Consider the following 14,638-nt stretch of genomic DNA (forward strand, 5'->3'; position numbering starts at 1 on the left):
AAAAATGTGACTTATAATCCAATGTTTGTAAACTTTGGTTAACTATGTACTAGCAGAAACCTACTGCTAAAGATGTGAATTTTGCATTTTGTTCATTTTGAACTTTTTGATTTCTATAATAGTTTAACATTCAATACCCTGTTGCAAAACATGACTGTTGGTTTGATTTACACAATAGAACAGTTAACACAAAGTAAGCTAGATTGCTAGAGGAACTTGTTAGCTATGTTGTTGTAGATAGAACTTCGCTACTGATTTGAATTGTATAATATAACACTTAGCTTAATGCTAACTAGCTTGCTGTAGAGTTTAACTGCTAGTTTTAATTATGCAATAAAATAATTTGTAGTAGAAATTGTACCCTGCTTGATAAAGAGAGGGTGAAACGGCCCAGTTATCCCATTTCTGTCTGGCTTTTTCTCATGAATAGATTAAAGAAAACAATTCTACTTTTTAAAGCTCTAGCTTTAAACCGTCTTGTATAATGTGTTCACCTTTAATATTTTGTGCTTCTCATCATAAACAGCCCTGCTGTAAAAATTACAGTGAGGGAAACAGTGTTTTGGTAGGGGTGAAAATGAATAAATATATACTGTATATATATATGGGCGGCACGGTCCTTTCTGTGTGGAGTTTGCGTGTTCTCCCCGTGTCTATGTGGGTTTCCTCTGGGTGCTCCGGTTTCCTCCCACAGTCCAAAGACGTGCGCGTGAGGTGAATTGGCGATACTAAATTGTCCAGGACTGTGTTCGATATAACCTTGTGAACTGATGAACCTTGTGTGATGACTACTGTTCCTGTCATGAGTGTAACCAGGGTGTGGAACGTGACGTTAAAATCCTAATAAACAAATATAAATATTTATTTACATTTCAGATATCTGGAATTCATTATTATTATTATGTTGTGGTTATTTTTGCTGGAACTGATAACCCTGTACCCTTCTTAAATATGATTCCTAATCTTCTACGTTTTAACTAGTCAAAATAATAATTCAAGATACCCACGAACACATAAATCATTCATTCACGATATTATAACCTCACAATTTAACTACATATCTGACATTTATGTTTAGGATAGTAACTAATAGCAGATGTCTTAAACTATAGCTTCCATACAACTAAATGTCAAAATATAATTAGAGATATCTTAATTCAGTAATGTGTCATAATTGAAATCCAGATCTGGTCACACAAGTTACTGTTACTGGGGTGACTGGAATATGGTGTCAATGTCCTAAAATTGTAAAAGAAAAAAGTCAGATAAAAAAGGGACTGAATAAAAATAATAAGAATAATAACAAGAAAAAAAGAAGACTTACTGCCATCACACTAATTATAAAAGGGTGTGGTTACATTTGTTAATGTAATTGTAGTTCCGGCTCTTCTGCACTATATACAGTGCCTTGCAAAAGTATTCAGCCCCCTTGAACTTTTCAACCTTTTGCCACATTTCAGGCTTTAAACATAAAGATATGAAATTGTAATTTTTTGTGAAGAATCAATAACAAGTGCGACACAATCGTGAAGTGGAACGAAATTTATTGGATATTTTAAACTTTTTTTAGAAATAAAAACCTGAAAAGTGGGGCGTGCAATATTATTCAGCCCCTTTACTTTCAGTGCAGCAAACTCACTCCAGAAGTTCAGTGAGGATCTCTGAATGATCCAATGTTGACCTAAATGACTGATGGTGATAAATAGAATCCACCTGTGTGTAATCAAGTCTCCGTATAAATGCACCTGCTCTGTGATAGTCTCAGAGTTCTGTTTAAAGCGCAGAGAGCATCATGAAGACCAAGAAACACACCAGGCAGGTCCGAGATACTGTTGTGGAGAAGTTTAAAGCCGAATTTGGATACAAAAAGATTTCCCAAGCTTTAAACATCTCAAGGAGCACTGTGCAAGCGATCATATTGAAATGAATGGAGTATCAGACCACTGCAAATCTACCAAGACCCGGCCGTCCCTCTAAACTTTCAGCTCAAACAAGGAGAAGACTGATCAGAGATGCAGCCAAGAGGCCCATGATCACTCTGAATGAACTGCAGAGATCTACAGCTGAGGTGGGAGACTCTGTCCATAGGACACAATCAGTCGTACACTGCACAAATCTGGCCTTTATGGAAGAGTGGCAAGAAGAAAGCCATTTCTCAAAGATATCTATAAAAAGTCACCTGGGAGACACACCAAGCATGTGGAAGAAGGTGCTCTGGTCAGATGAAACCAAAATCGAACTTTTTGGCCACAACGCAAAACGTTATGTTTGGCATAAAAGCAACACAGCTCATCACCCTGAACACACCATCCCCACTGTCAAACATGGTGGTGGCAGCATCATGGTTTGGGCCTGCTTTTCTTCAGCAGGGACAGTGAAGATGGTTAAAATTGATGGGAAGATGGATGGAGCCAAATACAGGACCATTCTGGAAGAAAACCTGTTGCAGTCTGCAAAAGACCTGAGACTGGGACGGTGATTTATCTTCCAACAAGACAATGATCCAAAACATAAAGCAAAATCTACAATGGAATGGTTCACAAATAAACTTATCCAGGTGAAAATGGCCAAGTCAAAGTCCAGACCTGAATCCCATCGAGAATCTGTGGAAAGAGCTGAAAACTGCTGTTCACAAACGCTCTCCATCCAACCTCACTGAGCTCGAGCTGTTTTGCAAGGAAGAATGGGCAAAAATTTCTGTCTCTCGATGTGCAAAACTGATAGAGACATACCCCAAGCGACTTGCAGCTGTAATCGCAGCAAAAGGTGGCGCTACAAAGTATTAACGCAAGGGGGCTGAATAATATTGCACGCCCCACTTTTCAGTTTTTTATTTCTAAAAAAAGTTTAAAATATCCAATAAATTTCGTTCCACTTCACGATTGTGTCCCACTTGTTGTTGATTCTTCACAAAAAATTACAATTTCATATCTTTATGTTTAAAGCCTGAAATGTGGCAAAAGGTTGAAAAGTTCAAGGGGGCTGAATACTTTTGCAAGGCACTGTACATAAGAGTTGTGGGCTTCACTCAGTCCTGTACAGTGCAGTGTAGCACAGTGATTATAGCACTAAATCTAGTTTACACAATATAAAGTGAAGAAGATGGTGCTGCAGTTTGAACTGTGTCCTGGCAGGATGATCGGATCTGATCACCCGTGCTTCATTATAGCAGAAATCGGACAGAATCATCAGGGAGATTTAGAGATCGCCAAGAAGATGATCAAGCTCGCTAAAGTAAGAATATTTCTACTGTTTATTATTTTTTAAATGTATTATTAAATTATAGGCTACATTAAGTGACTGATTATTATTAGTACACTCTGTAATTAACGGATATCCAGATAGACCATGTGTTATTATCTTGTGATCTTAAAATAACAAAAGTTGTTTTCTTGAGATCACGACTTATTTTTTCGTGCTGAGAAGTTTTTTTTTTCATTAATTTTCCTGTGCTCTCCAGATAACAAATTTTGTATGGAAGTAAATCTGTCTCATCAGATTTTGAAATTTAAAAGCCTTTGAATTTTGATTACTGAACTTTAAGCCTTTGAATTTTGATTACTGAACTTTTTTGCCTCAGAATTCAACCCACACATTTTACAATAACTCATTTTCACTTTCATTTTTTGATGTTAACAAATTCAAAATCAAAAATTCAAGTTTATAAAATTCAAATAATATATATTCAGGTTGCTCAAATTCGATAGGTCAAATTCAGATCACAAAATTCAGATTAAAAAATTCAGACTAAACATCCGGGACACGCAGGATGAGCAATCGATTCCAGAGCCGTAGCGAGAACAGAGTAGCGACACTCCCATAGAGAACCGCTGTGACGGGGGCGGGACATTTCTCTGCACAGCTCCGGGTGGAGCTCTGTTCATTTCCACTACTGAGCAGCATTTTCAGCTGTATGTTGCTTTGTTTTAAAGAAATAATGAATTTGATGTCATTAATATACTTAATACTGTTATTGTTTAGCATTTGCTCAGCACTAAATGTTACATGTTTATCTTATTTAATAGGTATAACTGAATTTAGCTCAGTCAGTTAAGCTTAATTAATGCCACTAGAGTCTTTTCACCTAAAATGAGGTGATTAATCAAGAGTCTTGTTACAGAAATGATAATAAAACATTAGAGCCATAATAAATCATGCTACTTTTACTTTCACACTTAAGTACATTGGAAGGTAAATACTTTAGTACTTATACTCAGTGAAGTGGAGGTAAAGAGTATTTTACTTTTACTACTACTTTTACTGGAGTAATATTTTACCTACTTCTAATCAACTACATGGTTTGTGTACCTTGTCCACCACTTACATTAGACAAAATGAACTTGTGCATATTATTATGAATTAATTCATGTATTACATGTAGGAATGAATTATTAATCACTCATGAAATAAGAGATGAATGAAGCTATTTCATGTACCTGCACAATAATGTTAAAGGTACGGGAGTGTGTTTATGAATCTGTTCATTCAGTGCAGGTAAACCTTATGAATCCAGCCACATGGCTCAGTGTTTAACCAAAATGATTATTATTATTATTATTATGAATCCTCAGGAAAGTGAAGGGAGATTATAGTTTATGCAAAAAAAAAAAAAAAAAAAAGCTCTTTAATCTCTGTACTGTATATTGTCTCTACTACTTAATGATATCACACTATGTAATGTATGCTAATATAATGTACTGTGTGTTAACAAGAACAACCTATTAAGTCATTATAAAAATCTTCCACTTCATATACCAAACTGACATTAAAGCAGATGCAGTAAATGTAAAGGCAGGTGAAAATACCCAGAAATTGTACAATATTTTATTATTTGCCGTTTAATATTTCACTCACTGCTGCTTGTCCCATGACAGCGCCGGGTTTGTTTGGAACTACTGGAGGGGTACATAAACCACGTGACCGCGAGAACAAGAAGTGTCGCAACTCTCTCTCTCTACGGCTCTGCTGTAAACGAAGCCGCTTCGTTGTCACTTGATCGCTGGAGTGTAACTTGATTGGCTGGGTGTCGGTTCGATTTGAGACAGAATCGATCAGAGCCGTAGATAGAGAGAGTTGCGACACTCCTTGTTCTCGCCGCCACACGGTCACGTGGTTTATGTATCCATCCAATAGTTTCAAAAAACCCCGCGCTGTCATGTTCTCATATCCCAGCTAGCACAATCATCTGGTCCAGCTCCCTCTTTTCTATCGGCACAGTCGGCCGAGTGTCAGAATCGGCCAGAATCAGTGTAGCCAGATCCGGTCCAGTTGTTACCACAGCTGGGTTTGGCTGGTGCTCGTAGAAACGCGGAACAACGTCACCATAGCAACAGTGCGATGCGAGCCGTTAAAAAAGAGGACTAATTATTTGTTCGTGTTTGGTAAATTAACGTTGAATCTTAACATTTTACTTAGCAAAATGTAAGCAGAAAGTCTATTAATGAGTTTTGGATTAAGATAGAGAGCAATTTGGAAATGGAAACTGTTAGGTAATGTTATCTATTGAGTTTCAGGTTAACTGGTAGTCTGAACTAATACACTTCAGGTAACGTTAGCTAAAAGGTAAACAGTTTCTTGCATTAGCCAACAGCTGCAAAATAATTAAAGCTCATTCAATAGTGTATTAAATACTTAATAATAATAATTAATAATATAAAATACTTATTTCCACCACTGTATATACAGTGTATCACAAAAGTGAGTACACCCCTCACATTTCTGCAGATATTTAAGTATATCTTTTCATGGGACAACACTGACAAAATGACACTTTGACACAATGAAAAGTAGTCTGTGTGCAGCTTATATAACAGTGTAAATTTATTCTTCCCTCAAAATAACTCAATATACAGCCATTAATGTCTAAACCACCGGCAACAAAAGTGAGTACATCCCTTAGTGAAAGTTCCTGAAGTGTCAATATTTTGTGTGGCCACCATTATTTCCCAGAACTGCCTTAACTCTCCTGGGCATGGAGTTTACCAGAGCTTCACAGGTTGCCACTGGAATGCTTTTCCACTCCTCCATGACGACATCACAGAGCTGGCGGATATTCGAGACTTTGCGCTCCTCCACCTTCCGCTTGAGGATGCCCCAAAGATGTTCTATTGGGTTTAGGTCTGGAGACATGCTTGGCCAGTCCATCACCTTTACCCTCAGCCTCTTCAATAAAGCAGTGGTCGTCTTAGAGGTGTGTTTGGGGTCATTATCATGCTGGAACACTGCCCTGCGACCCAGTTTCCGGAGGGAGGGGATCATGCTCTGCTTCAGTATTTCACAGTACATATTGGAGTTCATGTGTCCCTCAATGAAATGTAACTCCCCAACACCTGCTGCACTCATGCAGCCCCAGACCATGGCATTCCCACCACCATGCTTGACTGTAGGCATGACACACTTATCTTTGTACTCCTCACCTGATTGCCGCCACACATGCTTGAGACCATCTGAACCAAACAAATTAATCTTGGTCTCATCAGACCATAGGACATGGTTCCAGTAATCCATGTCCTTTGTTGACATGTCTTCAGCAAACTGTTTGCGGGCTTTCTTGTGTAGAGACTTCAGAAGAGGCTTCCTTCTGGGGTGACAGCCATGCAGACCAATTTGATGTAGTGTGCGGCGTATGGTCTGAGCACTGACAGGCTGACCCCCCACCTTTTCAATCTCTGCAGCAATGCTGACAGCACTCCTGCGCCTATCTTTCAAAGACAGCAGTTGGATGTGACGCTGAGCACGTGCACTCAGCTTCTTTGGACGACCAACGCGAGGTCTGTTCTGAGTGGACCCTGCTCTTTTAAAACGCTGGATGATCTTGGCCACTGTGCTGCAGCTCAGTTTCAGGGTGTTGGCAATCTTCTTGTAGCCTTGGCCATCTTCATGTAGCGCAACAATTCGTCTTTTAAGATCCTCAGAGAGTTCTTTGCCATGAGGTGCCATGTTGGAACTTTCAGTGACCAGTATGAGAGAGTGTGAGAGCTGTACTACTAAATTGAACACACCTGCTCCCTATGCACACCTGAGACCTAGTAACACTAACAAATCACATGACATTTTGGAGGGAAAATGACAAGCAGTGCTCAATTTGGACATTTAGGGGTGTAGTCTCTTAGGGGTGTACTCACTTTTGTTGCCGGTGGTTTAGACATTAATGGCTGTATATTGAGTTATTTTGAGGGAAGAATACATTTACACTGTTATATAAGCTGCACACAGACTACTTTTCATTGTGTCAAAGTGTCATTTTGTCAGTGTTGTCCCATGAAAAGATATACTTAAATATCTGCAGAAATGTGAGGGGTGTACTCACTTTTGTGATACACTGTATATATATATACAGGTCCTTCTCAAAAAATTAGCATATTGTGATAAAGTTCATTATTTTCCATAATGTAATGATAAAAATTAAACTTTCATATATTTTAGATTCATTGCACACCAACTGAAATATTTCAGGTCTTTTATTGTTTTAATACTGATGATTTTGGCATACAGCTCATGAAAACCCAAAATTCCTATCTCAAAAAATTAGCATATCATGAAAAGGTTCTCTAAACGAGCTATTAACCTAATCATCTGAATCAACGAATTAACTCTAAACACCTGCAAAAGATTCCTGAGGCTTTTAAAAACTCCCAGCCTGGTTCATTACTCAAAACTGCATTCATGGGTAAGACTGCCGACCTGACTGCTGTCCAGAAGGCCATCATTGACACCCTCAAGCAAGAGGGTAAGACACAGAAAGAAATTTCTGAACGAATAGGCTGTTCCCAGAGTGCTGTATCAAGGCACCTCAGTGGGAAGTATGTGGGAAGAAAAAAGTGTGGCAGAAAACGCTGCACAACGAGAAGAGGTGACCGGACCCTGAGGAAGATTGTGAAGAAGGGCCGATTCCAGACCTTGGGGGACCTGCGGAAGCAGTGGACTGAGTCTGGAGTAGAAACATCCACAGCCACCGTGCACAGGCGTGTGCAGGAAATGGGCTACAGGTGCCGCATTCCCCAGGTCAAGCCACTTTTGAACCAGAAACAGCGGCAGAAGTGCCTGACCTGGGCTACAGAGAAGCAGCACTGGACTGTTGCTCAGTGGTCCAAAGTACTGTTTTCGGAAATCAAGGTGCCAGAGTCTGGAGGAAGACTGGGGAGAAGGAAATGCCAAAATGCCTGAAGTCCAGTGTCAAGTACCCACAGTCAGTGATGGTCTGGGGTGCCATGTCAGCTGCTGGTGTTGGTCCACTGTGTTTTATCAAGGGCAGGGTCAATGCAGCTAGCTATCAGGAGATTTTGGAGCACTTCATGCTTCCATCTGCTGAAAAGCTTTATGGAGATGAAGATTTCATTTTTCAGCACGACCTGGCACCTGCTCACAGTGCCAAAACCACTGGTGAATGGTTTACTGACCATGGTATTACTGTGCTCAATTGGCCTGCCAACTCTCCTGACCTGAACCCCATAGAGAATCTGTGGGATATTGTGAAGAGAAAGTTGAGAGACACAAGACCCAACACTCTGGATGAGCTTAAGGCCGCTATCGAAGCATCCTGGGCCTCCATAACACCTCAGCAGTGCCACAGGCTGATTGCCTCCATGCCACGCCGCATTGAAGCAGTCATTTCTGCAAAAGGATTCCCGACCAAGTATTGAGTGCATAACTGAACATAATTATTTGAAGGTTGACTTTTTTTGTATTAAAAACACTTTTCTTTTATTGGTCGGATGAAATATGCTAATTTTTTGAGATAGGAATTTTGGGTTTTCATGAGCTGTATGCCAAAATCATCAGTATTAAAACAATAAAAGACCTGAAATATTTCAGTTGGTGTGCAATGAATCTAAAATATATGAAAGTTTAATTTTTATCATTACATTATGGAAAATAATGAACTTTATCACAATATGCTAATTTTTTGAGAAGGACCTGTATATGTGTGTGTGTGTGTGTGTGTGTGTGTGTGTGTGTAAAATATTTATGGTATGTATGTAGGCTGTATTAGTAGATGTAGTTGTAGTAGTAGTATGTTTAGTAGTATTGTGTATGCGTAGTATAGTATGTATATTTACAATATTGTTCACTTTGATAATTATCATTCTTATATGCAATTATATGTTATTTTCTATATATAATATTAATATAGTTGTCATTTTGTTTCACTTTTATAATTTGTCTTATTTTTAATATTCTGATTATTATTATTATTATTATTATACTTGCTGCAATTATCTTAATAAAATACTTTCTGCTGCACAATCTGTAGTTAATCTGTAGTTAATCTGTAGAATAAATGTATTATTTTATCTATGAGGATGTGAAAGGAGAAGAAAACGGGAAATAAATGGTATCGCAGTGTTTTGGGGGCTATTCCGGCCCAGCTGCGCCGGAAGTGGGCCACAATTACAAGGCTAGCTGGGATGGGACAAGCAGCAGTGAATGAAGTATTAAACACTAAATAATAAACATTTGTACAATTTCTGGGTATTTTCAACTGCCTTTACATTTACTGCATTTGGTATATGAAGTGAAAGATTGATGTTTATAATGACATAATGAATAGATCGTTCTTGTTAACACACAGTACATTATATTAGCATACATTAAATAATGCCATATCATTAAGTAGTATAAACAATATACAGTACAGAGATTAAAGAGCTTTTTTTCTTTCTTTTTTTTTGCATAAACTATAATCTCCCTTCACTTTCCTGAGGATTCATAATAATAATAATAATCATCATTTTGGTTAAACACTGAGCCATGTGGCTGGATTCATAATGTTTACCTGCACTGAATGAACAGATTCATAAACACACTCCCGTACCTTTAACATTATTGTGCAGGTACATGAAATAGCTTCATTCATCTCTTATTTCATGAGTGATTAATAATTCATTCCTACATGTAATACATGAATTAATTCATAATAATATGCACAAGTTCATTTTGTCTAATGTAAGTGGTGGACAAGGTAGACAAACCATGTAGTTGAGTTAAAGTAGAGATATCCAAGGTAAAATATTACTCCAGTAAAAGTAGTAGTAAAAGTAAAATACTCTTTACCTCCACTTCACTGAGTATAAGTACTAAAGTATTTACCTTCCAATGTACTTAAGTGTGAAAGTAAAAGTAGCATGATTTATTATGGCTCTAATGTTTTATTATCATTTCTGTAACAAGACTCTTGATTAATCACCTCATTTTAGGTGAAAAGACTCTAGTGGCATTAATTAAGCTTAACTGACTGAGCTAAATTCAGTTATACCTATTAAATAAGATAAACATGTAACATTTAGTGCTGAGCAAATGCTAAACAATAACAGTATTAAGTATATTAATGACATCAAATTCATTATTTCTTTAAAACAAAGCAACATACAGCTGAAAATGCTGCTCAGTAGTGGAAATGAACAGAGCTCCACCCGGAGCTGTGCAGAGAAACGTCCCGCCCCCGTCACAGCGGTTCTCTATGGGAGTGTCGCTACTCTGTTCTCTCTACGGCTCTGGAATCGATTGCTCATCCTGCGTGTCCCGGATGTTTAGTCTGAATTTTTTAATCTGAATTTTGTGATCTGAATTTGACCTATCGAATTTGAGCAACCTGAATATATATTATTTGAATTTTATAAACTTGAATTTTTGATTTTGAATTTGTTAACATCAAAAAATGAAAGTGAAAATGAGTTATTGTAAAATGTGTGGGTTGAATTCTGAGGCAAAAAAGTTCAGTAATCAAAATTCAAAGGCTTAAAGTTCAGTAATCAAAATTCAAAGGCTTTTAAATTCAAAATCTGATGAGACAGATTTACTTCCATAATTTTGCGTACATTTCACCAACTCCACTAGTATTATTAAGTGAGAAACACTAATTTGGAAATTGTCTGGCACTGATAAACATACAATTATTTTCCCTTGTGTCAGTCCCTGATTACAGTGAAAAAAATAATTAGTTCATGTACAGATGCATTTAGTCACCAGTTTTGATCACAAGAAAACTTGAGCAAGGCCCTTAACCCTGAGTTGCGGTTTAGATTGTAGACTGTCACAGCTGTAAGTCTCTTTGGATAAAATCGTCTGCTAAGTGCCGAAGATGTAATTGTAGAGTAGTTTATACTGTAAACAGTTATGTTCATTGGTGTGTAAACATTGCTGCTGTCAACTGAGCGCCATTACGCATGCGTGGAACGAATTGCGTACTTAACAGTTATTATGTCACCATCATGTTCACGTTTTACCACCGCTTTGACCTGATCAGGGTCGCGCTGGGTTCGGTCTGCCAAATTCTAATTTTTTGCAGGTAATATTCAACTATTCACTTTCCTGGTGGGGGTCGCGGTTGCAACGTTTTAAGAAGTTAATGCAAATAATTGTAACAGAAACTGTTCACAGAAGCTGGAAATAACCATATAATATTTTACACACACAAAACACATTCACAGTCACAAAGTTATAATTAAGTTAATAAAAAAGTAACTTTTGCAAACTTTAGTACACGTTTTATTTGTTTGCAAAATTTAACATTGAAAAAAAACTGCATAAAAATGCCACATTCAATTAATTTATAACAAACAAAACAGTCCAAAATCTTAAGCAAAGCCTTCAATATCTTGAAGAAAGTGTGGAGGCTGTTATAGCTGCAAAGTACTTACTGTACTGGAGCTGCTGTAACACTCAAATTTCCCCCATGGGGATCAATAAAGGAATCTTATCTTATCTTATCTTATCTTATCTTATCTTATATTATATCTTAAAGTTAGACCATAACTATCCAGCATAAAGCAGCAATATTATCTATTAGATTAATTTAATAGTTGTTTTTCTATTTAAAATGATGTTACTGATTTTGTTTCAGGATTGCGGGGCAGACTGTGCTAAGTTTCAGAAGAGTGAGTTGGAGTATAAATTTAATAAACGTGCCCTGGAGCGCCCTTACACCTCCAAACACTCGTGGGGAAAAACGTACGGAGAGCACAAGCGTTACCTGGAGTTCAGCCACGATCAGTACAGAGAACTGCAGCGCTACGCTCAGGAAGTTGGCATCTACTTCACCGCCTCTGGCATGGACGAGGTCAGGAGTCATGTTTTCCACACAAAACTAAATGTTGCAACTGAAAAATATACTAACTTTTTTCATTTTATTTTGCTTACAGTGCTTTTAAAAAGCCAAAATTATTTCACTTTTAGACTACACTTTTCTAATCCAGTTTTAAGGTGATTATAAAATCACGTGTAGAGCAAGAAAAAACAAATCAAAACCAGATCTTGATCTCACAAATGCTGTTTTCATATTTGTTAGAGGCAAATATATGTGTGTGAAGGGCAATAGATAAATAATAGATATATTGCCCTCCCTGTGTGGGACCAGCACTTAGAGTGCACTGACAAGTTTGGCACACATAGCCTCATATCTGTGTAGATACCTGACCAACTGATAGCACTGCTAGATTCTAACTCTGGACATTTTTACCTGGACATGGGCAGACTTTCTTGCTGCTTCACCTAAGCGCACATTATTAAGAATATACATATATATTAATGTTCTAGGACTAATTGAAAGGTTTTAACACTTTATTTGATTTCAGATGGCTGTAGAATTTCTTCACGAAATTGACGTGCCTTTTTTTAAAGTCAGCTCTGCAGACGCCAACAACTTCCCCTACCTAGAGAAAGCCGCTAAGAAAGGTAAAATAAAAAGAAAAACATTTTAAAACAGTGTGTTTATTGTTCTGAAACTACAATCTAGTTATAATTATTGTTCCCTCCATTCAGGTCGGCCCATGGTGGTCTCCAGTGGTATGCAGTCTATGGAGACAATGAGGAGAGTCTATAAGAGTGTAAAGAAAGACAATCAGAATTTCTGTATCCTGCAGTGTACCAGTACATACCCACTCGAACCTGAGGACATCAACCTGCGTGTCATCACGGTAAAGCATCCATCCTTATGCTAACGGCAACACACCTGTAATCATGCGAACACATGCTAACACAACTGTCATCATCAGTCATGTCACTAACATGACCCTAATTTTTATCGGCATGATAATACGCCTGCCTTCATGCTAACACACTTGTTGTTTTACACCACTTACTATGGTACCACACCCATCACACCTTTGTTTTTACGATAACACACAAGTGATTATGGTACATTATGGTAACACACTTGTCATTGTGGTACCATGCCTGTCATCACTGTTGTAACTCACCTGTCTTTGCATGTACACTTGCCACATACTAGACATCACATAGACTCATTACCACAGTGCAACACAAGTCATAACTGTAACACATGTATTTCTAATCATTCATTTAATTTCAAATGAATTGAAGAGAACTTAAATATTTGTGTGAGAAATAAGAGCACCAAACTTTTCTTACAGTAATTATAAAAAAAAAAAATGAGTCCCTTTTTCTGTTCTGACCAATAGGAGTACCAGAAGGAGTTTCCAGACATCCCGATTGGTTACTCTGGGCATGAGACTGGCATTGCTGTGTCGGTAGCCGCAGTGGCTCTTGGTGCCAAGGTGCTAGAACGTCATTTCACTCTGGATAAGACCTGGAAAGGAAATGACCATGCCGCCTCTCTTGACCCCTCTGAACTTGCTGAGTTGGTACGATCTGTCAGAATCGTGGAGCGATCACTAGGTAGCAGCGTTAAACACATGCTGCCCTGTGAAATACCCTGTCATGCTAAGGTAAATCACATGCTACTTTACTGACAGTATGAGCTGTCCTGGTACAAACCATTCTCTGGTGTAGCTGCTGTATTCATGTCTCTCTTTGTCTCTGTAGCTGGGTAAATCAGTGGTGGCGAAGACAGCAATTCCTAAAGGAACTGAGCTGACTCTCGACATGCTGACAGTAAAGGTGGCCGAGCCGAAGGGCATTGCTCCTGAGGACCTTTTTGATCTGGTGGGGAAGGCAGTGACTCTGGACATCGGTGAGGACGAGAGTGTCACAGAGGAAGCAGTGGAGAACTATGGCAATCAAGCTGAAGAGTGAAGGAACTCTTGCTGGTCACACTAGAACTGGTGCCATCAACCTCTCATGCCAACTATAATCAACTATAATAAATCAAAAATTAAACAGTTTATGTAACTGTCATTTTTTAACCTTTCCATCCCTTCTGTAACTCATTACGTGCTCATGAACCCAACAAAACAATGTTTAATAGTTAAAATAGAATGAATAGTTTTACCAATAAAAATGCTTTCATTATTCAATTGTTTGTGTTAAAAATTTTATTTTTTAAAGCTCTAACATTAAACAGTGTTTTATAATACTAGAGAATAGCCAGACATGACTGTTTACCTTTAATATTTTATGTTTTTCATCACAAGTTAAACAGAACTGCTGTAAGAATGACGTGGCCTAAAACATCAGTGCTGTGGTAGAAACTTAATTTAAGGTTAAAGTTCATATTTGCTATTTTTGTACACAAAGCATTCCAGTTTCTGGAGGCTGAAAGGATGACGTGCAAATATGAACAATAGCTATACCTGACAAACTGGTTAAACTACAAGACCTCTGGATTCGGATCCATGATTCCACGCTAAACAAGATTGTACTTAAAAATGCCTTGTACACAATGCACAACGTTGGGTTATACAGCCCAGTTGTTGGGTTCAGGTTGCTAGTTAGCCAAATT

At 38.0% G+C, this 14,638-nt stretch overlaps 1 protein-coding gene and 1 long non-coding RNA gene across 2 annotated transcripts; one reads left to right on the forward strand and one right to left on the reverse strand.

The window, feature by feature from the left end:
* Window positions 1-3,087: 3,087 nt before the first annotated feature.
* LOC134326114 (sialic acid synthase-like) lies at window positions 3,088-14,213 on the forward strand. Its single transcript, XM_063008322.1, has 6 exons — window positions 3,088-3,234; window positions 11,843-12,058; window positions 12,573-12,672; window positions 12,760-12,914; window positions 13,419-13,685; window positions 13,783-14,213. The coding sequence occupies exons 1-6, from the start codon at window positions 3,103-3,105 to the stop codon at window positions 13,990-13,992; spliced, it is 1,080 nt and encodes a 359-aa protein (XP_062864392.1). The 5' UTR covers window positions 3,088-3,102; the 3' UTR covers window positions 13,993-14,213.
* LOC134326115 (uncharacterized) lies at window positions 12,702-13,816 on the reverse strand. Its single transcript, XR_010014493.1, has 3 exons — window positions 13,735-13,816; window positions 12,876-12,949; window positions 12,702-12,792 (listed from the first exon to the last, which is right to left on the reverse strand). It is a non-coding gene; the product is annotated as an uncharacterized LOC134326115 (long non-coding RNA).
* Window positions 14,214-14,638: the final 425 nt, after the last annotated feature.

Source organism: Trichomycterus rosablanca, chromosome 14, assembly GCF_030014385.1.
Source record: "Trichomycterus rosablanca isolate fTriRos1 chromosome 14, fTriRos1.hap1, whole genome shotgun sequence".
NCBI lineage: Eukaryota > Metazoa > Chordata > Actinopteri > Siluriformes > Trichomycteridae > Trichomycterus > Trichomycterus rosablanca.